Genomic DNA, 25517 nt, shown 5'->3' with positions numbered 1-25517 from the left:
AAACAAAACAAAGAAAGTTCATCACAGGAAAAAAAAAAAAAAAAAAAAAAGAGCCAGGGAAGCAACCTAGTAATATTTTTGGCCATCTTATTTACTTCATATTCAGTTGAAGTCGAGGCTAGCATATCGTAGTTTCTCTTCTCATCCGAGATCAAATGAGGCTTGTTGTTTACTTTATGAAGAGGGACCTTCCAATAATGAAAGCAGCCCCAAATTGGCTACAACCCTTCTTTAGGATTAACTGTCTCATTGAATCTTACAACCAGTCATCTCCTCCTCCACTTCTTGACAAGCGGTGGCTTCCCAGACAATGTGTTTTTCATGGCACCGTTATTTCTGTTGGTGAAGGTAAAAAACCAACGCATGTTAGTGCCACTATCGGTGCCAGACTGCCAGCAACCAATTAGTAGCAATTTCTGAAGACATTAACTATAGGTTCGAGTCAGATGATCTTACAAAACTTTTCAAAGAAGGACAAACATTGTCCATCTGTTGGGATTTAGTTAGCCTAGACTCAACTGGTAATAGCTAAACACCTCCTTTGCGAAGAGGAAAGGAATTTTTGTTATCTATAATATTATTTTAGTTAGCTTTTTATGAGGTTATCATAGTCTAAAACAAATGTCCCAACATTTGGTTTGTACTCAATTTCACAAGTGTTTATTTTTGTTATCTATAATTAATTAAACATTAAATGAATTTAAGTCCCTTTTGAAAGTTATCCACCCATGTTTAACAAGTAGACCAACCCATTTCTTGAATGAATTGCAAGTCCCTGTTTGTTTTTGTGTTTCAAAAGCGCTTTTGAAAAAATTTAAAATTTTTTTATTTTTTTTCTTTGCTTCAAATTAATATTTTTTTAGTGTTTCTAGATCATTTTGATGCGCTGATATCAAAAATAATTTTTTTAAAAAATATATATTATTTTGATATATTTCTGAGTGAAAAGCACTTTGAAAAGCAACCATACATTCAAACACGTTAATGCTACAACCTATCACCCTCAAGATGGTAATCACATTTCTTTTTTGACTTATACCAATATGGGTAAGGTGGTTGTAAGGGACTATAAAGCATATGGAAGATTTGCTATAGCTTGATCAAGTGTTGGTATAACTCTTTTAGGGGCATGAAAATAGGTGGTAACTAATCTTGGTATTTTTTTTGTGTTTTGAGTATGTGGTTGGTTATTTTAGTAAGATCGAGTATTTTGAAAGTAGGGTCATTGATGTGAACCCCATGGATATAAAGACACAAAAATTCATAATCAAATAATCATTTCCATAGAAAGCTAAATTCAGGCTTTGAGCTTGACACAACAATAATCTGTACCGAGAAACCAAAACTATAAGTAACCGAAAAACCCCCACCTAAAGCCTATGAAGAGATGTGAATGAGAAGTATGTAAGACGCCACGAAACTTGGTCAATTCTTACATAAGTCATGGTAGTTTAATAAAAAACCAAATTAAGAGAATTTTCTCTCTCACACACAATGATATGCGACAAAATGTATTTCCATTCTAATAAATTATTTTCTTACAAAAATAATACTTATACTTGAAATAAAATAAACCCTAGTTGACCTAATGGGCTAACATCAACCCAAATTAAAATAAGATCCAAAGTATCTCAAATAAGGCCCAAAACAAAAAAAATTAAAAAATATTTTTTCTAAAATTAAACTTAAGTTGCCGCACTCTAGAGATTTAAATAAACAAGTGTTGAATAAATTCCTTGATTAAAGAAACCCCTTGACTGAATAGATATTATTGACGCCCCTTGGAATCCTAAACAAATAAGGAAATTAACTCTTCCTTAGCCCCAGATGTTCACACATAATAAGGAATCCTCCAATAACTTGGAATCCACAAAACACATGAAAAAATATAAAATATAAAATTGCTGAAACTAAGTATCTCATGAAGTAGATGAATCAAACCTCTTTTGCACATAGATTAGATTAACTAAAGTCTGATCATTACTTGTTAAAGATATAGACTTCTTAAAATTCATCATGACCCAAATACTTTGAATAAGCCCATTATATGTATATTTGAGATTATTTGTCCTTAACCTGGTGATTAGCCCATTTAGAACTTCTAATAGGTTCTTTAGTGTAGTTCGGATCCTATCATCCCCTCTCTTCTCAAAAGAATTTGATAAACTCATGGAATTCATATAAAAAAAAAATTAGGAAGCCTATTTCTAATTAACCATTTATTGATGACCGAAAGTGAAAAAAAAAGTTAGTTTAAAAATAAGACCTAACAAAAGTGACTCTAGTAAACTTATATTGGTGATTGGCACTAAGCCGCGGGCCGAACCAAAGTTTTCTGAACACAAAAAAGAAATCATTTAAGGTGACGCTAGAGTTTTTAAGGAATCAAAAAAAGAAAATCGAGATTCCAGTCATTGAGACAACTGAGTTTAATAAACTCTATTAATTTAATAATATTAAGAAAATAGACAATAGTAATTTAATAATATGAAAAACAAAGTAAACCTAAGCGAGTCTTCTAAACTTGGGTTAATCACCTAAATTCATGACCCATGAAATCATATACCCGGACTCAATCAAGAAGGTCAATTCCCAACCAAATTAATATTAAAGGATGAAATCGAAAAAAAAACAACCAATTAAGAAAATATACCAAAGCAAAATAAAAAATAGCAATTGAAAGAATGAGACTCAAACCTGAAAAAAAAAATTAATGGGGATGAAATCATTAAAAAAAAAGTCAATTTTAAAATCATCTCAATTAAAAACAATAAGCAATTAAAAGAATATCGATCAAATTTGAGACATGAAAAAATTAAAGAATGAAATTGAAAACAATTTTCAAATTGAAATAATTTATTCAAATAAAAAAATTACAACTAAAAGAACAAGGACTTATATCTGACAAAAAAACAAATTAAAGAGCTATTGTGAAGTTTTTTAGTGGCAGCATGCAATTCAAGAAAAAGAGAGAGAGAAAAAGAAAAAAAAAATAGAACGGGCGATGACTAAAATAAACGCGCCACTCAAAGAGGTAGGCACCACCATGACAAATCTAAAAACATCAAGGAGGGCTATTTTTCGCCATCATAAGTCTTTGCACGAGCCACTTAAAGATGATGAGGCGGCTTTCACACTAACGCATATGTTGCGCTCATAGGCAACTTTTATATATATATATATATATATATATATATATATATATATATATATATATATATTAAAATTCCAAATTGCCCTTAAGCCCACCTGATAATAATGAGAAAAAACCAATGTGAAAGTAAAAAAAAAAACTCCTTGAGTCTTGTTTTAATTTTAATCTAAGGGTAACATGGTAATTTTAATGTGCTTTGAAAAATGAAATACCAAAAAAAGCCCTTCTAAGGCTATTGAATTTTTTTTTCTTTTAGGGGTATTTAAGTCATTTCATTATGTAAAAAAATACAAAAAAATTGAACTTCCCTCGATCAATCAATCGAAGAATGGCTAATGAACCCCTTAAAAAGATTCATTTACACCTTTAGACCAGTTCATTGATTTTCTTGGTTAAGGGTAAAGATGTAATTTTATTGCTCTAATCTATAGTGAATTATACCTTGTCTATAGTATTTTTACCACAGTAATTAGGTCATGTTAATGAACCCCGTGAAAATACCCATTTACCCTCCAAAGTTAGTTAATTGATTTTCTTTATCAAGGGAAAAGATGTAATTTTAGTGTTCCAATCCACCGTGAATTACGTATACCTTGTCTATATTATTTTTCTCACCGCAATTAGTTTTCTGCTAATTCTAATAACATGAGAAATGGAAAACCTAAAGTGAATACAACAAAGTCAGGTAATGCATTATTGATCCATCTAAGTATTTATGATCATTTTTGGTGCTACGAAAGTTTGGGAGAAGAAAAGAATATGTAATGCCCAACTTCAATTCTAAACATGACTTTTTTAGTTCTTTTATAACCCTAAAAATATTGGTATTCATCCTTCAAACTCTAATGTTGTTTAACACCATTTTAATAACCTAGTAGTTCTTGTGTTTGCATCGACATAAGCAACCCTTGATGCCTCTCGCGAAAAGAACAAGTTCTTCCTCGCAGAGTGGTTTGGTGTTGGTAAATGAAGATCGTAAAATTTTCACTACTAAATTTAACAATTTTATTGATGGAAATTAATTTCTTTCGGTATTTACACTAACAGTCTGTCTGTGATTATTTTACCGTCAAGATCATGGATGGAAAATGTCTGTCACAAAAATGCTCGTCGGTAATTTTTGGTATGTCGGTAAGTCCATCATTAATAAATTTACCGATGACTTTATAGACAAAACATGCGCGATAAAAAAATAACCGTTTCATTCCATCAGTAATTCTCTCTGTACGATTTAACATATCATCGATAAGAGAACCGTATGTAATTTTATCGGTAAGTTAATAGTTGCAGTGAAATTTGTAGTAATTCTTTTCTAACTTTTTAGAATATACCAACATACTTATTCCGTTTGTATTTACTAATTTTATGGTAGTGTTTTTAACTTGTGACAAGGTTAGAATTTTATTATTATTATTATTGAGCAGTTGGTTTTACTGAAGAAAAATGTCTATTAAGTCTAATTTATTATTATTTTTTGTTTTAAACAATAATGTTAGAAAGCACCAAATAGTCTCATTGGCAACATCATCTCATTGTCATCAAAAGCAAGTATTTTGTCATCTATATTCTGCAACATAAATACAACTATTAATATTAAATCTTTAGACATGATCTTGTAATTAGTTATGTTTATCACAGTTTACCATTCTATAATGATAAGCCGCTCCTCATATATATATTGGGTCCAATTCTAAGCCAGCATTTATTTATCAGAGCTATGTATATAATCTGCTTAATTTATATGATGCATATTGAGCTAGAAAAAACAATGTCTCATAATACAAGGAGCTGATTAATTTTATTATAAATTCTAAGAGTGGATCTCATTTATTTGTTTATGTTTATAACTACTTTGCTCGAGTGTTTCCAGTTAGGAGTACCTTACAAGAGTGTTTCTCTCTGATTTAAGCATGAGAAAACATTATTTTAACGATCATAAGAATGACCAAAAATATATATGCTGGCTCAAACATGTTTTGCAATCGGCTCAAACTTGTAGCATTAAAAGATAGATGATTGAAATGTAAAACACAACAAGAATATATAACTAACCCTAAATTTACAACAAATATTATTTTTGTATACAAATTCATTTTGTTCAATTTTAAATCTCTAGGTTTGAGAAATGAGAGAAATTCACCAGAAAACAGCGATAGAGAGAGAAAGGTTTTAATTATCACTATTTTAACAATAAAAACAGCCAAGATTGGTGTTAGATGATTTCATTTGACGAGAGGAATTCAATGATGATGGTTTTTTACCTTCATCACCTAAAAAAAGTACATTAGGCTCGAGAGAGAATTCTTTTTTGTTTGATTTTATGTTTTTTTAACCAATTTAAGAGTGTTTTGAGTTGAAAGATTGATTTATTAAGGTTACTAGGGTGTTTCTTTGTTTTTTTTTTTTTTTGTGAAATAGGTTAAAAAAACACACTTTTAAACTCAAAAACACCCCAACCTTATTCTCCTGCCATCTTAAGTGGTTGGAACTAGGTTATTGAGATTTCTAGGGTGTTTATTTTGTTTTTTGTGTCAAATAAGTTAAAAAATAAACTTTTGAACCCTAAAACACCCCAACTGGATTTTCCTACCGCTCTCATGTTATTTGAATCTAGATTTGTAAACAACACGTCATATAGATATGATGTCTATAAATCTTTTCTTTAAAAAATTCCCTATCAAAAAAAGGAATTTCATCAAAATTAAAAATGCATCTACAAAAAAGATGACTCTAAACCAAGTCTTCAGTGCATTGTCTTTTGTAAACATCACTCTGCATATAAATATGATGTTTATATAGGCTTGCGAGAATATATTTAGGATTTGGTCTACCTCGAGGTAAGTCTTTAGATACATCTCTCTTCTCGTTACAATCTATGTTATCTTGTTTGCTTAACAAATGATGCAACCTATAAAATCTTTTCAATAGAGTTCTTTATGCTACCTCTCAAGCCCTTATAGGGCTTCAAATAGACTCCGCTCTTTGATTTGTCTCGTGGGATGAGATGATGTTGTCAATACCATCATCCATCAAACATGTCAACCTGCTCTATATAAACGGACACAACATATAGAAAAAAATAAAAGGTGATGCTGTCTCAAGTTCTAAAATTTATAGTCCTAAATTATGGAGAAATTACAATCCTTAAACTATATATAAAACTCTAAACTAAAAACTTTTGATTAAATCTTTTAATATGTTTAATTTGATAATCTATTAAAAAAATAACTAGATATCCTTATTTATATTAGTTATAAACCTGAATCTTTATATAAAAAAAAAATTATTGAAAGTTGCATCGCTAATAGAATTCAATTATCATTAGGATTCATAAATTAAATAAGAAAATAAAATCACTAAGAAAACTAAAGAATTCTTTTTTAACAATTTCTAGATCTAATTTGTGCATGAAAACAAACTCAATTGTTTATAGCTAGTTGATCCTTATGTGGAATTCGGCTTATAGAATGCTTATTAATGTCAATTATTACACGTCCCATGCCAAATTTGTATGGTTGAGATTCAAACATCGAACACATGAAAAACGATTCAATGGTATGGTTTTTTTTTTTTTAATTTTTTGAGACTTCAAAACAGCCAAAAACCCCTGCCTTCCTAGAATATTATGCCCACTTGATCACCACTCTCAATGACTTCAATCACAAATAAACTGGAACTAACAGGAAAACTTGTATCAATTTGGAAGCCTTGCCACAGGTTAAAATTCTTACCTTGGATGCACTGATCATGTCAGATATGAATCTGAGTCCGAGCAATATATGTACGGGATTAAAACGCATTTACCTTGGATCTTCGAATACGCTTTTACATAATCTGATGTATACATGTCTATTCTAATAGAATTGGCACCTTGAAAAGGTTTTATTTTTCAATTCACCAGGCCAGTTTATCTCTAGTTTCCATAGAAAGAATACTAGTCAAGGTGTCAGGGCCGGATCTTAGTTTCCCGGAAAGATTATGAACAGAAAAACCTACGCGTTCGTATAAGTAAATAAATGGGAGAGTGAATATGAGAAGGCAAAAGAGAAGAGTGAGCAAATCAAGTGAAAATGTCATGTATATGCATAGAAACGTGCACGTGTCTCTTCATCATCATCCATAGCCCGCTAAATCCTCCCCTATGCTCATCATCACACGCATTAATTTGCCTTGTTTTGCCTGATACAGACATTCAGTAGCCTACTGAAAACATGTTATATTTTCTCTCTATATATAAAATTAAGGAAGCATACACCATTGGTACTATAATCTGAAAGCAAACTGCTCGTTTTTCAAGACCAGATCAAGTGAGAGAGAGAGAGAGGAAGAGATGATTTTGAGAAGATAGACAGGAAGATGCCTCTAGATGTGAAAAATTAATATTGGCCATGTTATGTGATGCTATCTGTCTTGTCCAATTATGCCCACTTGCTCAACCCCAGCTGTAGCTAACTCCCAACCTCAGTATTGGACCCCATTTCCTTTCTTAACCAAATCATCTGTCACTGTCTTAACCCAATCTGTATCCTGACTACCTCATGCTGCTGACCCATCCCATGAACACCCCATTTTTCCTTTCCTTTTTACAACCTTATTCTCTTGGGTGTTCATGATGATGATGTAACGTTGGTGCTTCTGTATGTCCCTGTCATTCAGCTTTCCAAGCATAGAGAAACAAGCAAAAATCAAATGACCCACCACCTGCATCAAGCCTCTCTAGTGAACCAGAACCAGGTCCTGTCTGAGAGGACAGTGGTGTCAATGTCGATGAAGATAATGGTGGTGATGAAGATGACGTCGATAGTGATGATAGAGATGTGCATGACATTATTGGCTTAAAAATAAACAAAGCATGCCTTAAACCAGGACTAAATAGCCAGTCATGGACATCCCAATATACTTCTACTCTTAGTTTATGAAGGTTAATATACTCGTTACCTCTAAATTTCCATTGGAGATGCTTCACATGAATGACCAAGTCTCCATCGATCCTTATGTCCATTTCTGGTTCATCCCGGTTAATAGAATTCCCATTACTAGCATTGCCACTGTAATTACATATATTCCTGCACTCGATTGAGATCTCATGAAACCTACCTTTCTCATGGAACTTGATTCTTGTAGCGAACTTCTTCTTGCAAAATATGTGCTCCTTTCTTGAAACCAAAATGGGATCAATAAGACCAGGCCTGCACCCAGTTTTCTTATAAGCATCTTTCTTTAGATCACCAAGAAGAAGCACAACCTCTTCATCGCAAACAACAGCAACATAGTACTCAGAATTAGGCTCAGTTTCACCATTGAATCTCGCAGTCTTGAGGTCCCAGAAGATATCCACAGCTTTACCCTCCACTACAAACCGTTTGGAGCCTTGTTTCCTCCAAAAATACCAAGGCTTCAGCTCCGCTTTGCAGGTGTAGTGGCTCTCTCCCTCAGGACCTTCAACCGATACTGATAGACCATGGAGCAACAGATTCTTGCACCATCTTATTGTGATCAAACGACACTGATCAGCAATCTTTGTACGATAAACAGACACGAAAACACTCTGCCCTGACCTGGTTACTGTGGCAGGATCATCAGTTACCTTGTCACTGGATGTAAAGCAAGCAGGGATCCCAATTGGATGGTCTAGCATTGTACTTAACTTCAAGATTTGCTCTATTAATTCAATGGAAATACTTGGTAGTTTAGCCTAGTATAGAGCAGAACTGAACAACAAATAGAAGTACGACAACAAGATGAGAACGAGTCATGAGCTGGATAAAAACTGATCTTGCTTGCATAATTAGAGAGAGAGAGAGAGAGAGAGAGAGATCTTACTGGTTACAGGATGTATTGTATCAAGTCACAGATGGTGCCAGAGGTTTTCTTGGCAGCATTAATGGAAATAAAGAAATACATAGTGAACCGTGAAAGTGAGTGAAGGAGAACACCCCTTTTTATATTCAATCATTCAATTATGCTTTAACTTCTCTTACCTGGATTTTGTATTTTATAAACTTGTTTTGTTTCCTTTGTTTTCATGACTTTTTCATTTTTTTTTTCTTCTTCTTTTCTTTTTAGCAAGACAACTTTAATGAATCCAAGGTGTTTTTGCTTATTCTACACACACACACACTTAAAATACGCATTCCCATGCATGGTTAAAAGAAGAGAAGGCCATTATCACCAGATTGGGAGTATAGATTTCTACGTACGTAGGTAGAATCCTTGGAAGCATGACAGCACATGAGATAGGAGTAAAAGATATGACCAGTCAAAACTTTAAAAAATTGAATCATCAAGAAGTTGGCTTTCCAATGTGGGTCTTACAGGATTTTTTTTATCATTTGATAAAAACAATTAATATAGTTTGATTTGTGGGTGGTCAAGTTTCAGCACTTTCTTAGTTTCTTGGTGTAGGAGAGGAATCTAGGGACAGCTGAAAAGGTCTGTGAAATCTACGGTTGCCATTTTGGGTCTTAGGACAGAGAGGTTTTGCAGTCTTCACGAGCCAGCAAGCCTAGTATTTGCAGTTTGACAGAGATGGAAAAGAAAATTAAAAAGAACAAAGTAAACATGTCTCTTATACAAGCATATGTCTAGCTTACTTCAATGGTATTTGTACAATATAATAAATACAATAGAATAATATAACAGATAATTGGCCTATGACTATGTTGGATTAGATTGATTCCATGTAAGTTGAATGTGGTGAGGGAAGAAACCACGTTCAACTTGGATGATAGAAGCATAAACCATGGCGAGAAAAGAGGCTTGGTGAATATATCTGCAATCTAATCATTGGAGGCAATAAATTGAACTTCAAGATCTTTACGAGCTACCATGTCATGGATGAAGTGGGAATCAATATCCATATGCTCCATGCAAGCATGAAAGATTGGATTTGCTTCTAAGTTATGCAATCAAAGAAAATGAGGAATTATACCCGAATCACCAGGATCATGACAAGAAATTGAACCCATTATAATTCAGCAGTAGCATTAGCAATAGCTTTTTATTTAACCCGTGTAGAAAAGGAAATCAAGTTGCGACCAAAAAAATAGCATAGAATCTAATCATTGGAGGATTTAGAATTTTTGTTTTAGTATTTTTGCAATATTGATTGTTGCTCGTAGCTAGTCATCTCTCTGTCTAAATTGCTCTTTTCTGTTCACGATGAGGCTTACAAATTGTTCAGAGAATTATTCAGTCTCTCTGTGTTTGTGAACAGTTATCTCTTACTAAAAACTCACTTTTATCTCTGTGTTTGTGAATCTCGATGATCAAGATTGATGAATTTCAAATAATGCTCAATTTATCAGTTGGGACTTAGGAGAAGTTGAATCACATATAACACTGAATCTACAACCTTATCAAATTGCTTTTGACATGTGAAACTATCTAAAAACGGTTTATCATTTAAAAGATGATGCGAGAGGTTTTCAACATGAACATGATCTTCAAGAATATATATGCAGAGGATGATAAACTGTTCAAGACTACTATTCTGGCTTTATACATATGCATCTTTTGAATATGATAATGTCTCCATAGATGCAATTTCCTTGGTAGGAAAGATTCATGATAAATCCTAACAACATCATTCTGCTTCGATTTTTTCCTTCTTTTCATATCCTATTATATTCTATCTTTTTTTTTTTAGTTTAACGTGGGTGTCCGGGCCAGTTTGCGCGCACCTCGACTAATCCCACGGGCCCTGAAGTTAACGACCATGTAAGCCTGCAGTAGCCATCATATGAGCAACCACAGGGCTTGAACCTGAGACTATAGAGGAAGCAAATCTCTTTGTCCCAAGCTCTTACCACTGGATTTATTTGAATCACTTAAGGCCATTCCCAGATGTTTTAAATCTAAATTTGTTAATTAACAATGATATTATATGATTGATTACTCTTCTATGGAGGAACCCTCTTCATCCCTAATTCTAGTTCTTATTCATCATTCTTTTATCAGACATATGTCCTCTAGATTGATATGTATATTCTCCCTCTTCTTTCTATGTCTTTTAAGGCACTGTCCACATCATCAATTCTTTTAAATATGTAGTAAGACATCTCTATTAGCAAAAGGCTAAGGATGAAAGAGGACTAGAAGCTCTTGCTGAAATCAAAATATTTATGATCTTACACCATGTCTCTTTTATGTTAAATACATTAAGGATGCGTTTGTTTTTCACTACTTTTGTGTTTGTGGTGCAAAAAATATAGCAAGGTGTTTGATAATTGTAAAAACAACATTTTATACTGTGGGACCCACTAAAAAATTCAGTTTAAAACGCAGTTTTTGTGAAGCAGTTTTTACATGTTTTTTTAATTAAGTTTCGTAAAATATCGTTTGTTTTTACGTTTCAAATGCGCTTTTGAAAAAATTTAAATTTTTTTTATATTTTTCTTTGCTTCAAATTAATATTTTTTTGGTGTTTTTAGATACTTTTGATTCGCTGATATCAAAAATAATTTTTTAAAAATAAAAATATATTATTTTAATGTATATTCAAGTAAAAAGCACTTTGAAAAGCAACCGCAATCACACAACTACCAAACATTTTATACATGTTTTTTGTTGCACCTAAATTTCAACTATAATTTCAACCAAATACATATCTAAATCCAACTAACCATATTTTTTTAAAACTTACTTTTTTCAAATCACAATCACAAAAAATACCTCAAAAACAAACACACTCTAAATGCAAGTGAGTGTACAATGTTAAATGTAAACGTAATGGTTCTTTAGACATGTACAAAGCTCGTTCAATAACTCTTAGAAATCATTAAAAATATGAAGTAGACTATGAAGAGATATTTAACTATCATTCATACAATCTTACTTATAATTAGAGTTTATATTAAATAGATGTTAAGAGTGGTTTTCTCCATAATGATCAAGATGAAACTATTTTTATGACTTCACCTTCAACATATTCTCAAGCTAGCTCCAAACATGCTTGTTAATTGTTAATTAAGAAAATCTCTATATAGATGCAAACAAGGCCTATGTGTATGGTTTGATACATTTAAATGCACACTTTAAATAGAGTGCTTATGATCCATTTATATTTTCTCATCAAACCACTTTAAGAATAATATATTTTTTAATCTATGTTGATGGCATTTTAATTATAGGTGATGATGTTTTCTAAATTCACTATTTGAAGATAACTTTACACCAATATTTCTATATGAAGGATCTTGGTCCATTGATATATTTTCTAGGGCTTGAGATCTCTCACTTTAAATCTAGTAATTTTGTCGACTAATATAAATATGTTAAAGATAAATAAGAATATAAATATGTTCAAGATAAGATCTTATTGATCTTGCCCAAGTTCAAGATTTTGTCATATTTGATACTCCTATAAAGCTCAAAGTTTAACTTTATTTTGATGTTAAGGAGTGTTCTTGATGATTCAACTTATTTTTGGAAAATCATTAAGAGTCTTAATAACTTGATTATTATTAGATCTAATATAGCATATACAGTTCATCTTATTAGTTAGTTTAGTGGCTATAATAGCACCTTCCTTTTCTGAAAAAACATCTCTTTTATTTATAGCTTTATCTAAGAATATTTTTATTTCTTATTCTAAGAATATTCTACACCATCTAAGAATATCTTTATTGTATTTTTTTTCCCTTTAATTCTTACTTAATTATTATTATGTCCACTAAATCTTTTTTATTCTTGGTTATTGATTTTTCCTTCTTAATTTTTTTTTATTCTTTTGAATTTTTGAGTTTCAAGAAATCGTTAGCACGAATACAACAAATAAAATGATAAAAAATGAGTTGAATTAGGTTGAAAATGCATATTTTTTAAACTTTTGTATTATTTAAAAATATGTTAGAAAACACAGGGAAATAAAAATGAGTTATGACAAATATCACCAAACCATTTTTTAATCTAATAACAAATTAGCACTTGAGTCGCCTATCATGGGTAAATCTGTTTGTTTTTTCTTTTTAAAAGTGTTTTTGAAAAAAATTAAATTTTTTTTATTTTTTTCTTTGCTTTAAATTACTTTTTTGGTGCTTTTAGATTATTTGATGCTCTGATATTAAAAATAATTTTAAAAAAATAAAAAAAATATCATTTTGATGCATTTCCGAGTGAAAAACACTTTGAAAAGCAACCGCAACCACACTCCCAAACAACTATTTTTAATATTAAAATTTAAGCATATAAATTCAAAAAATAATTAAATTAAGAGATTAAAATAAAAAAATGCAATAATTAAATTACAGAAATAATATGCTGGACTTTTTCTTTAATTACATTATAAAAAGGATATCTGAGTGTATGAATTCATTTTGGTCCTTCAAGTCCTTTCCTTTTTTTAACAAAACTTAATTACGATATAAATACATAATAATGGAGTTTCAACTTTCATTTCTACAGAAGGGTCTCAGGAGAGGAGTTTGTGTAGCTCTACTTTCTTTTTCTCCTGTGAGAGTTTGGAAAATCTTTAATCAAACACTTAAATAGAAAAATAATAAAATTTATAAACCAAATTTGCAGTTTGGTTAACATCAAACCAAACCATCCTTCCATTTCCATTTTACTGACAGCAAACATCGAAACAGACCCGAAAACATTCCGGACCACCTGCAACCAACAAACGGCCACTCCCGCCACCATCCGACAACCACCTCCGCAGCGCAGTCGACACAGAAATCTACATTCTTAAGCTGAAACCCAACCTGAAAAGGTGGGGGGGAAGATGAGAAGGGAAGGAAGCGAGAACCCTCAGGGGAGTCGCCAAATCTGGTTTCAGCAGAAAAAGAACGAGTAGATCTACAAAGGGAGAAAAAGGAACTTGCTGTGAGAACCCTCATTTTTGGTCTATCTCTATCCTCTTCCTTGTCTCAATTTGTTGACATCAAAGAAGTTATTGTCAAAGGAACTTGTTATATTTTGAAAATTCATCTCCCAACACTCACTAGACAACTACTAGTTGAATTGCAGTCTTGGGCTTAGTAAGGTTTTCTCCGTCGATATTGGCGTTACTTGATGTCTTCCCATGTTCATATTATTCTGATTATGCTGTTGCAACATGTTTTCAACTTTCTTTGTTCTGAGTGTTTTCCGTAGTAGCATAATCTGCTCAATTATTTATTTATTTGTTTGAGATGAAGCATTGTTCACTTTGTAGTGATGGTGGGCTTGGAAAAGGTTGATTTGAAAGCTATTAAGTTGGAGAAAGGGTATGTTGGGGAAGGAGTGCAAGAGGAAAACCGCCGTAAGGCCCAACAAGCAGAGGTTCGGAAGTCTGGCACTCAATCTAAAAGACAAGAATCTGAAGAAACTAGAAACTTGAATGCCTTAAGTACTGGCCAGAGTAATTCAATTGTATTGGAGCATGGGCAGCCTCCAGTGGATGACAGTGGCATTTCTTTTGCATCTACAATATGTCCAGCACCACTTTGTCGTCAATTTTGGAAAGCTGGGAATTATGATGATGGGCTCAATTCCGAGACCACACTTCAAAGTATGCAGCTATCAATTCTTTCATCATAATTTCATGACTGTCACTTATTATTGAAAATCTCTACCTTGTTGTGCAATCTATCATATATGTTGTGGTGTTGCTTTACTCCCTGTTTTGTCTTATAAGTTGGATGGTAGAATCTTTTGCAATTCGCGGAAGTATCTCTTTTCAGCGTGTGTGTGTACTCGATAAGCCATTCTCCAAGTTGCTCTTTTTAATTTTCTTTATGGTATAACAGATGGCAAGAGTTATCTCCATGTCCACCCCATGTTTCTTCATTCAAATGCCACTTCTCATAAGTGGGCTTTTGGTGGTATGTCCAGCTAATACAGTATTCTATTCCACCTGTACTTTGGTGATGATAAATTTAAGAGTAGAGTTTGCATCTAACTACCTTTTCTTGTTTGCAGCCATAGCAGAACTGATTGACAATGCAGTTGATGAGGTAAGTAGCCAGTTTTCTTTTTCTTTTTTAACTGGCTTATACAAGTTTGATTATCATGTAGTCTATTGTTGAAAGTACAAAATAATGTGGTGTGGTGTTTTTGAGATCATTGTTAGTGGGCCTATAAGCCTATACATGTCATGTCGTCACACTTGTACGTTCTTGCTTAGATGTTCTCTTGACTGGACAGAGCAGTGTCTGAAACCCAGACAAGATGTGCATATCAGGGAACTGGTTGGGACACCTGTCCAGGTGATCTGCTGAACCTGGAGGTCGTAATTTTTTTTTGGTTGATATTAATAGCAGGTTGTACAATTTTTCATTTCTAATGATTTTTCCAAAATGTGACAAGAGATTACTGCCTGCTTTAACACACACACATGTATGTGCATGTGCACGTGTGCATCCCCAAAAATAAGCAATAAGAAAAGTGAAATAACTTCTCAGTAGACATTTGAATGCTTAAACCACTATTTATAGAACCTTTACCATTTCTCAACCGTAGCAAGCTGAATCTAAAGTTTATGAAAATCTTATCACATCAATCATAATTTTTTCTAAAATAATTTACTTAAAACTACTAATTTAAAAGGAAAAGGCCACATATTAATTTAATCTCATTGTATGTTCATAGGCTAAATAATTCCACTTTTATTAGGTGGATGTGTATGGATTTTATTTTTAATTCATTAATTAAACTTATACATGTGAATGATATCACGATAACAATGTAGTTTACCTATTGACTTTGTCCATTTTCTGATTCAATGTGATGCTTGGTTCTTGAAACATTTTGGATGATGTTATGACAGCACAAGTCTTGATACCTGTGCTCCTTTGTGCTTTCTTCTTTGGAAAAACGCATGTGGGTCTGTTAAGTGGTAATCCTAAGGCAAATCAGCTTTTATTTCACTAATAGCCTTTCTTATGTCTATTGCTATCAAATATATGCCATGGTCACCCTTATGTGTTAGGATCTCTTCACCATTTATTTCTGTTATCATATGGTGACATCTTCAAGCTGTGAATTTCACTTTTCATATCCTTTTTTTTTTCACTTGATAGATCCAAAACGGGGCCACTTTTGTAATTGTAGATAAAACCTTAAATCCAAGAGATCAAAGTCCAGCATTGTTAATTCAAGGTGTGTTTATCTTGTCAAAGATAAAGACTTGTTGTCAAGTTGTTTTGTAGTCTTTGTTGATGAAATATTTATCTTGAAAAAAAACTGAATACTTCCTGATTTTGGTATTTGCATGTTGGTACTATATGACTAGATAATGGTGGTGGAATGGATCCTGAAGCAATCCGGCGATGCATGAGTTTTGGATTTTCTGATAAAAAGTCCAAAGCAGCAATTGGACAATGTACAGAACTTGTCTGTGCTTTTACTGAATTCTATGATTATTTCCTTCCATATTTATTGCTTGAGCTGTGGTCCTTTCAGATGGTAATGGCTTCAAGACCAGCACCATGAGACTTGGGGCAGATGTTATTGTCTTCAGCTGCCACTTGGGTGATAGGTTTGATTATGATTCTAAAACTTTCACTGACTTGTTCATCTGAATTTAAATGTTTACAATTCTTATACAAACCATGCACAAGTGAAGTGATAGCCACTGCTGGCTAGTTATATATTTTCAAATATGCGTGCAAAAACATTCGATGATTTCCTAGTTCATTTATTAATCTTCAACATATTTCTTACCTCTGCCATCACAATTGTTTCTTCCCTGTCTTTGATGGTGAAACTGTATAGATGAAAGTAACAGGTGAGCCAAATTACGCATGATTTCACTGCATACATAAAGAACAGATATCAGGTCAAAAAAGAAAAAGAAAAAGATAAAGAACAATCTCAGGTCAAAAAGAAAAAAAAGAAGAAAAAGAATAAACCTTGCTCCTTTTGTTTTCTAATATTGTGTAATATGTAATTACCCTTTCAATCTTGTTTTCTTATTAGTTTATATAATGAGCAGGGTAATGACACAAAGCATTGGTCTCCTCTCTTATACATTTTTGACACAAACAGGGCACGACAGAATAGTGGTGCCAATGGTGAGTTTCACTTCCCCACTTAATTATGTTAGCTGAATTTCTTTCTGATTTTCTTCTATTTTGGGAATTGTTTTTTGGAAAGTTAATAATTGCAATTTTTTAGACGGCATTTTGTTGCTTTTTATAGCATGTATATGTAGTGTACCACACGCATCCGGCATGCCACAACAGCTTGAATTGAGGTTCTGCTTATTAGTCTTTTGGATGGTATCCTGATTTGATAATGCAACAACACGAAGGATATTTTCATCCAAAGGAATGAGAAGATCCCAAAAAAATTGTGGGATTTAAAGGGATGAGGTTATATGATCCCAAATATTAGGCTCTTGGGTCAGACCTCAGCAGATGCTAGTGAACCACAGGTCTTAAATCCTGTTATTATATAGCTGACTTAGCTGTTGACCTTTTGGTTTCCAAGACGTGGCAAACTGCTGCTTCTATGTTTTATCCCTGCTTTCCATTTTTGTTTACAAGCTTGTATTTCTGGAGTCTATTTTAAGAACTTGTTTCTATATGCAGGTGGATTATGAGCTTAACACGATTACTGGTAATATGGAAATTGCACATCGGTATGATAAAGAATACTTTATGTCTAACCTTTCCATGCTGTTGCAATGGTCTCCCTATTCAACAGAAGCTGAGCTGCTGAAACAAGTAAATTCCTATCCTATATCTTTTCCTCTACTTGCCATCATTCATTGCATTTTATGTTGCTCCTTCATATGTGTATAGATTTGTTTTACAAGTTGATGTAGCTAATTACACAATAGTCTTTCTTTAAGTTTAGTAATGATATCCTGATGGTTCATTTTACTCCTGTACAACTTCTGAGCTATTTAACACAGAGGTACATGTGTACAGGCATGTAAAAATCTAATTGTTATTTTTGCCCCAAGATTACCTTCCCTTCTTTTTAGAGTTGGGTTAAAAATCAAATGGTACAAAAGTGGATACATCTTGAAGTGTTTGTTTAAGTGATTGTTCCATTTTCAATGGATACTGCACATAATTTCAGAAAGAATGTGACGTAGGGCAATAGAATAGAGAAAATTCTCATGGTTGTTCAATGTCGAGCTGGGGGTGTTATGAGTAGGCCGGACATATTTTCTGCCACAATTTTGCCAGAATTGGAAGCTGAAATTTTTGTTTAGCTGTTGGAATGAGATTTGGATGGTAGTAGTATTAGAACGACAAGCACCAAGCTGCACCTTGAAATCTTTTCAAAAAGTTCAATTAATCTTTGTAGTCATAATAAGTGAAACACTACTAAATTGTACAAAACTTCCAGATACACCATGATTCTTGATGAAAGCTAGAATTTGGAAATGCTTTGTTGATACTGTCTTTCTCCCTTGCAAGCTCATTTCTAAAAAAATAACTCCAATTTGATTTGCAGTTTGATGACATTGGATCGCATGGCACAAAAGTTATTATCTATAATTTGTGGTTCAGTGATGATGGGAATGTGGAGCTAGACTTTGATACAGATCCTGAGGTTGGAACTTCTTTCAGCCTCTTTGTAGTTGTTTTCTCCTCTAAACTTTATTATATACTACGATCACTCCCAGTTAGCTGCTTTGTTGTGGCATGGTTGCAGGATATTCGTATTGGTGGGGATGTAAAAAAAGTACAGGCAAATCCTGCTTGGAGGACAGTCAATGAACAACATATTGCCAATCGATTACATTATTCACTCCGTGTAAGTTCTTTTTTTATTTTTATCTGTCTCTTCATGCAAGTTTACAGTTGAGGTAATATTTCATAGACAGTGCCTCCTTTTTTGTGATAAGCCTCTCCACCTAAGTTCATGGTGGAGACATCATAACTCACTCATGCATGCTTGCTCATGTGCAATCACATCTAAGGAATATATGAATATGATTTTCACTGTCTGATATCTTATGCTCCTCAGGCTTATTTGTCCATATTGTACCTGAAAATACCAGAAACTTTCACAATAGTGCTGCGGGGGCAATTTGTGGAGCATCGTAATCTAGTCCTTGATCTCAAATTTCAAGAATTCATTGTGTACAGGCCTCAAACTGGTGGATGTAAAGAGGTATTACTTGCAAACTTTCTCCTTGTTCAGTTACTCTCTGCATTGCATTAAAAAAATATTGAGTGATTGAATGTCTCATTTCTCAAGTTGCATCTAGTTTTAACTACCAGACCATATTAACGATGTTCTCTCAACAATTTTTGTTGTTTCTGTTATAACTATGAGTCAACTGCTGGAGGTTCAAGTATCATATTGGTGGGTAGTGCCACCCTTGCTCTCTCTTCTAGTGGGAAATGGGATCTCAGAAAACCATGTGTGAGTGTGTGTGTGTGATTCTATTGTGCCTTAGTGTGTGCTGCCAAGATTCATGACAAATATATTATTCCTGCATATCTCTCGACATTTTTTTTCATATCTTACTGCCCATCATTGTCCAAGTTTTCCAGTGTCAATACGATACTCATTTGTAAAAGTAGTTCGTGTCTTCCTGCCTTTCTTTGTCTAAGTTTAGCATGTTAATCTAATACTTATTTTGTAAAATGCACATGATTCTGATTTTCAGTGATTGTAATTCCTGTTCCTACCTGGTTTAATTTTGCAGGCTGAAGTCTTAACTACAATTGGGTTTTTAAAAGAAGCTCCACATGTCACTGCCCATGGTTTCAATATCTACCACAAGAACCGTCTTATTCTGGCAAGTGTCTTTTAACTAGGAGGTTTTACCTTTGCATTGGCAGATATGAGAACAAACCATTGACCCATTGGAATTATGCATTCTTCCTTGGTTTTGGCCCTTTAGTCCATTGTGTAGTATTTATAAATGCTGTTATGAAGTACAACCATTTTATGACTGAAAAAAACACAAATTAAAATTCTCTAGAAGACTATTTTATTTAATAACCATCGCATCATAACATAACTTGAGTGCTATTTATAGGCCCCAAAGCAGATAGAAATAGAAAAACTAAACAATTGGAAAATTTACTAAGTAAGAAATATAGCTAGGTTACTTATAAGCCAGCTTTAAATAATAATATAAATTTGGAAGGAACAAGATGGTCATCACTTTGAGATAAAGGAGTTAAAACAATGGACTTTGTACAGGAAAAACTAGAAGAGTGGCACATTGAAGGTTCCATCATTGTGAAGTTTAAACAAGATTTCAATCACATTGACTTTATCATTCTTTCCAAACTTAATTTTTAGAAGACTGTATCATATTGTCATCATTACTGCCACTGTTGAAGAAAAGTGATAGGTATCAGAAGCAAAATTGTTATGTTAATTGTTGATGTCATAGAAGTTCATGGAGCTTTTGCTACTTCGTTGCTCTGAAATCTAAGGTCTAGAACCAGGAAAGAGTAAGGGTAAGGAAGGACTACTTTGGAAATTAATTTTCAAGTATTCTAAACTCTTAGTAGTTTGTAGGAATTTCGCTACTATTTAATAATTGTTAAGTAGATTTAATAAGGAATCTAGTTATGGAGAATTGGATATTCTGAGAAATTGAAATCAGTTGAATTGTGTCATGCTCTGCATTTTAGTACAAAATCAGAATAGTTATTGCAACACCTAAAGATGATGGGAAACAGATTTGCTCATGGAATTACAAAATTTTACCAAAGCAGACTAATTATTGTAACATCAAAAGATAATGAGAAATGAGAAGTGGATGTGAGATCATATCAAATCATGAAAGGACTCTTCCTGATAGAAATGTTTAGGATAGCTGGCAAAGCCATTTAAGCATGGGGACAAGACCACAGAATCTTACTTGTTGACTTCCTTCTATGCATCTCCAAAATAAACCGCCTTATTTCCATAGAATGTTTAGATGCCTTCTTTGTGAAGTTTAGATGCCATGTGATTGTGTGTTGCTGTGGTTCTTTTCCTTCACAGTAAAGTTTGCATGGAGCCTTGACCATTTATTTTACCTTGGTAATGTAAAAGGTTTAGTGGTAGCTTTATCTTGCTCAGTTTTGTTCTGAAGAAAATGATGGCAAACTTCTGAGAGGTCTCTTCTTTCTCTTGCAATGCAGCCATTTTGGCCTGTTGTGAGCTATGCAGACAGTAGGGGAAGAGGGGTGGTTGGTGAGAAGCTTCTAAAAGTCTTTTCTAGTTTTTTGCCCTTTTCCTATGGTGTTGAGGTGAATTTTGTTCAGAATTGTAATTAATGCTTGACACTAATCTAGTATTACTTCCATAGGTGTTCTGGAAGCAAATTTTGTTGAGCCCACTCATAACAAACAAGATTTTGAGAGAACTTCCCTGTTTCAGAAGCTTGAAGGTCGATTGAAGGAGATGACATGGGAGTACTGGTACGCTTCTCAATTTTTACTCAAAAAGAAATCTTTGTTTTGAGTAATTTGAAAGTTTAAGTCATGTTGCTCTCTATTTTGAGTAAAGAATCCTTTATTTAGAGTAATTTGGAAGTTTTTGTCATGTTGCTGTTTCTGAGGCTCTTCACTTGTTTTTTCTAATTCTATTTTATAACTTCCAAAAATTGCCTGGTCTATGTGTCCACACACTGTCTATGGTTGTTCAAAGTTACTAAAAAGATTATCGCACAATCTCAAGCTTCCATATTTTTTTTCCCTTTTTCTAAATTGATTACTTGATTTGTTGTTAAATGGATTTGCATGGGATCTGTACACCTAATTGATAAATTGAAATGATTCCTTGTGGTGAAAAATGCCCCTTATTTGCTTTGGATCTGTGCACCTAATTGATTAATTGAAATGATTCTTTGTGGTGACAAATGCCCCTTACAGTGAGCATCTAATTTATGTTCTTATATATCGATGACTTAAGTCATGCTGGTTATTGACTTTTGTCAGGGATTACCACTGCGGACTGATTGGTTACCAGGTCAAGAAAAAGCTTCCACCAATAGAGCCTCCACAAGATTCATCCCCTGACATGCCAAATAGTGGTATAATGAAACCTGTCACATTGAATCATGGTATGCCAAATGGTGGCAAAACAAAACCTGTCACATTGAATCATGGTATGCCAAATGGTGGCAAAACAAAAGCTGTCACATTGAATCAAAATCACCATTCTGTTAGTGTGAAAGCTGCATCTGCTGCAGGTACACCCTTTCAATATGAAAAAGTTGTGCTTGAATAATACTAGATAATTATCTTAGATTCCCATGTGCTTGATTAAAATAAATTTTTTCATTCTCGGAGCTTTCTTTGGGAAAATTCCTATTGTTGGGACAGGACTATCATCAAAGAGGAAGGAGCATGGTGATTTAAACAAATTTGAAAGAATGAAACGGCAGGCAGGGGCAAGGGCAGATGCTCACAATTTGGAAATACAGGTCTGAGTAAGGAGCATGAATCTGAATATCTTATTGAAGTGAAGCAGTGCATGCAGATTACCCAATTCCCTTGAAAGCCTTGACCTTAATTCATCTCCCACAAATTTTATTTGGTCTATGCTTCTGCTATCACAACTATATGTGTCCAGGCCTAAATCTGTCTCTTCCATGCTTCTTACTTCTGATGTTGAATTCATTGTCTATGGTGAAAGTAGGAGAACAATAGTTAGCATGGTACGCTAACCAGAAATTTCTAGTATAGTAGCATTCAAGACAGAGAGAGGTGATTCTCAGGTTGCTTTTCTGCAAAAACTCTAATTCGATATAATTTAGCATGCACGCACGCATAAAAGACAGCTTCTTTACTGTGGGATTATTTTCATTACATAGCTTGCTTTTGCTCTCTATTTCTTGACCAAAATGGGTGATTTCTCTGTGCTTTTTGCAATTCATTTTCTTGTTCTGATCTATTCATTTGTTTGCTGCCTGTCATGTTGTTTTTTCTAAGAAATCTGTTGCTAATTTGGCCTGCAATCTTTTGTAGTCTTTGAGTACTGCGAATCAGTTGATGGATAAGGAGACTATGAACTTGATTCAAGAAAACAAGAAACTTCATGCAAAGTAAGTATTATCATAACATTCCCGGTACATCAGTTTTTGTTCAATGTATAGGTTGAGTTAATCCTGTGAGTAATTGGTGATGCAGAATAGGATGAAGGATTGTTATTTATTTTTATTGATTTATAATTAATTATTTCTTTAGAGTTTTACTATTATCTTTGAAGTTTTATAGGATTTATTTTTATGGAAGACCATTACTAGGGTTGCTTGGTGTCCATACAAGCACCTTATTCTATCAATTATGATGAAATCATATTGAAATTGAGAAGTATTTTCTTTAAATACTTGTCCAACCCTCTGTTATAGGGTTTTCTAGCCAATTCTTAGCCTTTTCTACAGGGTTTTCTTTTATATCCCTCAGCTCCCTTCCAGAGGAGCTCTCTTTCTGTAGGTTTTATTCTCCCTCAATCAACTTATTCCTCTAGGATAGGGAGTTCTACAACCCTTTATCTTCTTTCTTCCCCCTGTTCTATATCAATTGGATTCTGTATATTGATCTTTTGTGATTAGAGATAGCTAGTGTCGTGAAGTTAAAGATTAGACTGGCACTTGATGAACAGCATCAAAATGCAGTTCAGGAGAATTCTGTATTGACTGACTGTAAACATTTGGCCCTAATTGGAGGAACTTGCATTGTTTTAAGCTTGGCATCCGTGAAAATTTACTCATGTTTATTTTATTTTTCAGATGCTTGGAACATGAGAAAAGGAGGGAAGACCTTGATCTGAAGGTATTTTATACGCCACAGTTAATAATTACATGCATATTCTATGTTTTCCTTCTTTTTCAAATTTAATAAGCATCTTTATCACGCTTGAAAGTGTATAGCAGTCCATTGGGGATGTTACACACATAACTATTCATCTCAGTATATATGTATGTATGCTACCTGTCTGTATTAATCAGTGGAATGGTATAATCATGGACTTTGTGTTTTTAATTCCATCATTCTAGAAAGGCTTTATTTATTTTTCTTAAATAACTACAATACGGGATTTGAGTTCAATACACTAGAAAATAATCTTATTTTGAAGTGGTGGAATTCTGCCAATTCTAGAAACCCTGAACTCTTGCTAGTAAGTGCAACCAAGTTTTGTTGATTCCCATTTGGCATCCAAACAGATGCAAATAGTAACAAAATCACACTTGAGGACAAGCTCTCTTGCATTCGAAATGACGAGTTAAGTTTCGATGATTGATCAAATATCAAGCTGATGATGTTCATATTCGTGATGTTCATATTCGTGCAGGTGAGGCAGCTAAGAAGGGAATTAGGAGATGTTCAACAGGAGTATGATCGGCTTATGGTTGAATTAACATCATTAGACACGGTTAAGGAGGAAGAACATGTACGTACGTAGATTTTTTTGGGTAGCTGGCTTGCCATTTTCAACCCTCTTATCGTAGAACACCTTTGTTGTTGTATCATATTCTGGGAAAGAGGGAGGGAGCTCAGTGTATCGGATTCTCAAGCATGTTTAATGTGGACGTGAACATGCATGATACTAATTGAGAATCAACAACGCTGATGCATTTATAGGAATCGATTTATGCTTCAGTACGAGTCGATTATCTATGTTTACACGCCAGCCATGGACCTGCAATATATTAGTTGTAAAAATTATTATCTATGTTTACACGCCGGCCATCGATTATCTATGCAATAGAAATTAATACCTTTCTTAATTTAAGATGATTATTTGTAACAATTTCAGTGATTTAAACTCAGAACTAATATTAGAAATTATCCCTGTGATTACATCTCTGAAGATTAAAAAAGAAAAAGAAAATTGGGTGTCTGCAATTAATATTAACCTACTGCACAATGAATTTAGACTCTTATGGTGTTTTATTGATTATATAAATTAAGTGGTTAGCACGTGTATCTAACTTAGAGGTCACAGGTTCAATAGTTGAAAATGACAATATTGTTTTTAAAGATCTAGAAGACATTTTATTTTTTAAAAAAAGATGGAAAACATGTTTATTTTTTTAATAAAAAAAAAACTAAAAAAACACTAGGCCCACGCATGCCTAGTTTGCTATTGGTGGGCCAGATGCTAGTCCTTACACTTTTATGTCTTAGCTCAAGTAGCTTAGAGATTACATGTTCAATAGTTGAAAATGACTATTGTTTTAAAGGAACTAGAAGACATTTTCTTTTTTTAAAAAAATAGTATACATGTTCATTTTTTTAATAGAAAAAAACTAAAATAAAATTAGGCCCACGCATGCCTAGTTTGCTATTGGTGCATGTCTAGTTTGCTATTGATGGGCCAGATGCTAGCCCTTACATTTTTATATCTTAGCTTAAGTAACTTAGAGGTCAGATGTTCAATAGTTGAAAATGACAATATTATTTTTAAGAAAGTAGAAGACATTTTTTTTTAAAAAAAAAGATGGAAGACATGTTCATTTTTT

The 25517-nt window shown here is 33.3% G+C and overlaps 2 protein-coding genes across 15 annotated transcripts; one reads left to right on the top strand and one right to left on the bottom strand.

Annotated features, from left to right (window-relative positions):
• Window positions 1-7206: 7206 nt before the first annotated feature.
• LOC7458071 (uncharacterized) lies at window positions 7207-9129 on the bottom strand. 2 transcript variants are annotated; one of them, XM_052445817.1, is made up of 2 exons: window positions 8978-9129; window positions 7207-8865 (listed from the first exon to the last, which is right to left on the bottom strand). In XM_052445817.1, the coding sequence occupies exon 2, from the start codon at window positions 8790-8792 to the stop codon at window positions 7803-7805; it is 990 nt and encodes a 329-aa protein (XP_052301777.1). In that variant the 5' UTR covers window positions 8793-8865; window positions 8978-9129; the 3' UTR covers window positions 7207-7802. The 2 variants fall into 2 exon arrangements, with proteins under 2 accessions (XP_052301777.1, XP_024438042.2); XM_024582274.2 differs by having other exon boundaries at window positions 7207-7895; window positions 8093-9113.
• A 4413-nt stretch (window positions 9130-13542) lies between these two features.
• LOC7484429 (protein MICRORCHIDIA 6) lies at window positions 13543-24787 on the top strand. 13 transcript variants are annotated; one of them, XM_052446002.1, is made up of 22 exons: window positions 13990-14136; window positions 14313-14648; window positions 14887-14961; window positions 15059-15093; window positions 15289-15345; window positions 16159-16237; window positions 16371-16460; window positions 16541-16616; window positions 17073-17151; window positions 17671-17805; window positions 18548-18646; window positions 18749-18850; window positions 19064-19210; window positions 19752-19844; window positions 21190-21241; window positions 21357-21468; window positions 21988-22078; window positions 22124-22241; window positions 22375-22475; window positions 23020-23096; window positions 23784-23826; window positions 24347-24787. In XM_052446002.1, coding segments are annotated over exons 1-22 (2109 nt in total). In that variant the 5' UTR covers window positions 13990-14135; the 3' UTR covers window positions 24458-24787. The 13 variants fall into 13 exon arrangements, with proteins under 13 accessions (XP_024438420.2, XP_024438421.2, XP_052301963.1 ...); XM_052446000.1 differs by having other exon boundaries at window positions 22342-22475; XM_052446001.1 differs by having other exon boundaries at window positions 21988-22155; window positions 22201-22241.
• Window positions 24788-25517: the final 730 nt, after the last annotated feature.

The sequence above is a fragment of the Populus trichocarpa genome, chromosome 12 (genome assembly GCF_000002775.5).
Source record: "Populus trichocarpa isolate Nisqually-1 chromosome 12, P.trichocarpa_v4.1, whole genome shotgun sequence".
Classification (NCBI taxonomy): Eukaryota; Viridiplantae; Streptophyta; class Magnoliopsida; order Malpighiales; family Salicaceae; genus Populus; species Populus trichocarpa.
Note: the sequence above shows the minus strand (reverse complement) of the source record. Positions and strands in the feature narration are given on the sequence as shown.

Excerpts from the sequence above, each read along its gene's own strand:
- LOC7458071 (XM_052445817.1), bottom strand. The coding sequence starts at position 8,792 with ATGCTAGACCATCCAATTGGGATCCCTGCTTGCTTTACATCCAGTGAC.
- LOC7484429 (XM_024582651.2), top strand. Across the intron at positions 14,962-15,058 it reads TCATAAGTGGGCTTTTGGTG|CCATAGCAGAACTGATTGAC; the intron begins GTATGTCCAGCT and ends TCTTGTTTGCAG. Across the intron at positions 18,647-18,748 it reads ACTTTGATACAGATCCTGAG|GATATTCGTATTGGTGGGGA; the intron begins GTTGGAACTTCT and ends GCATGGTTGCAG.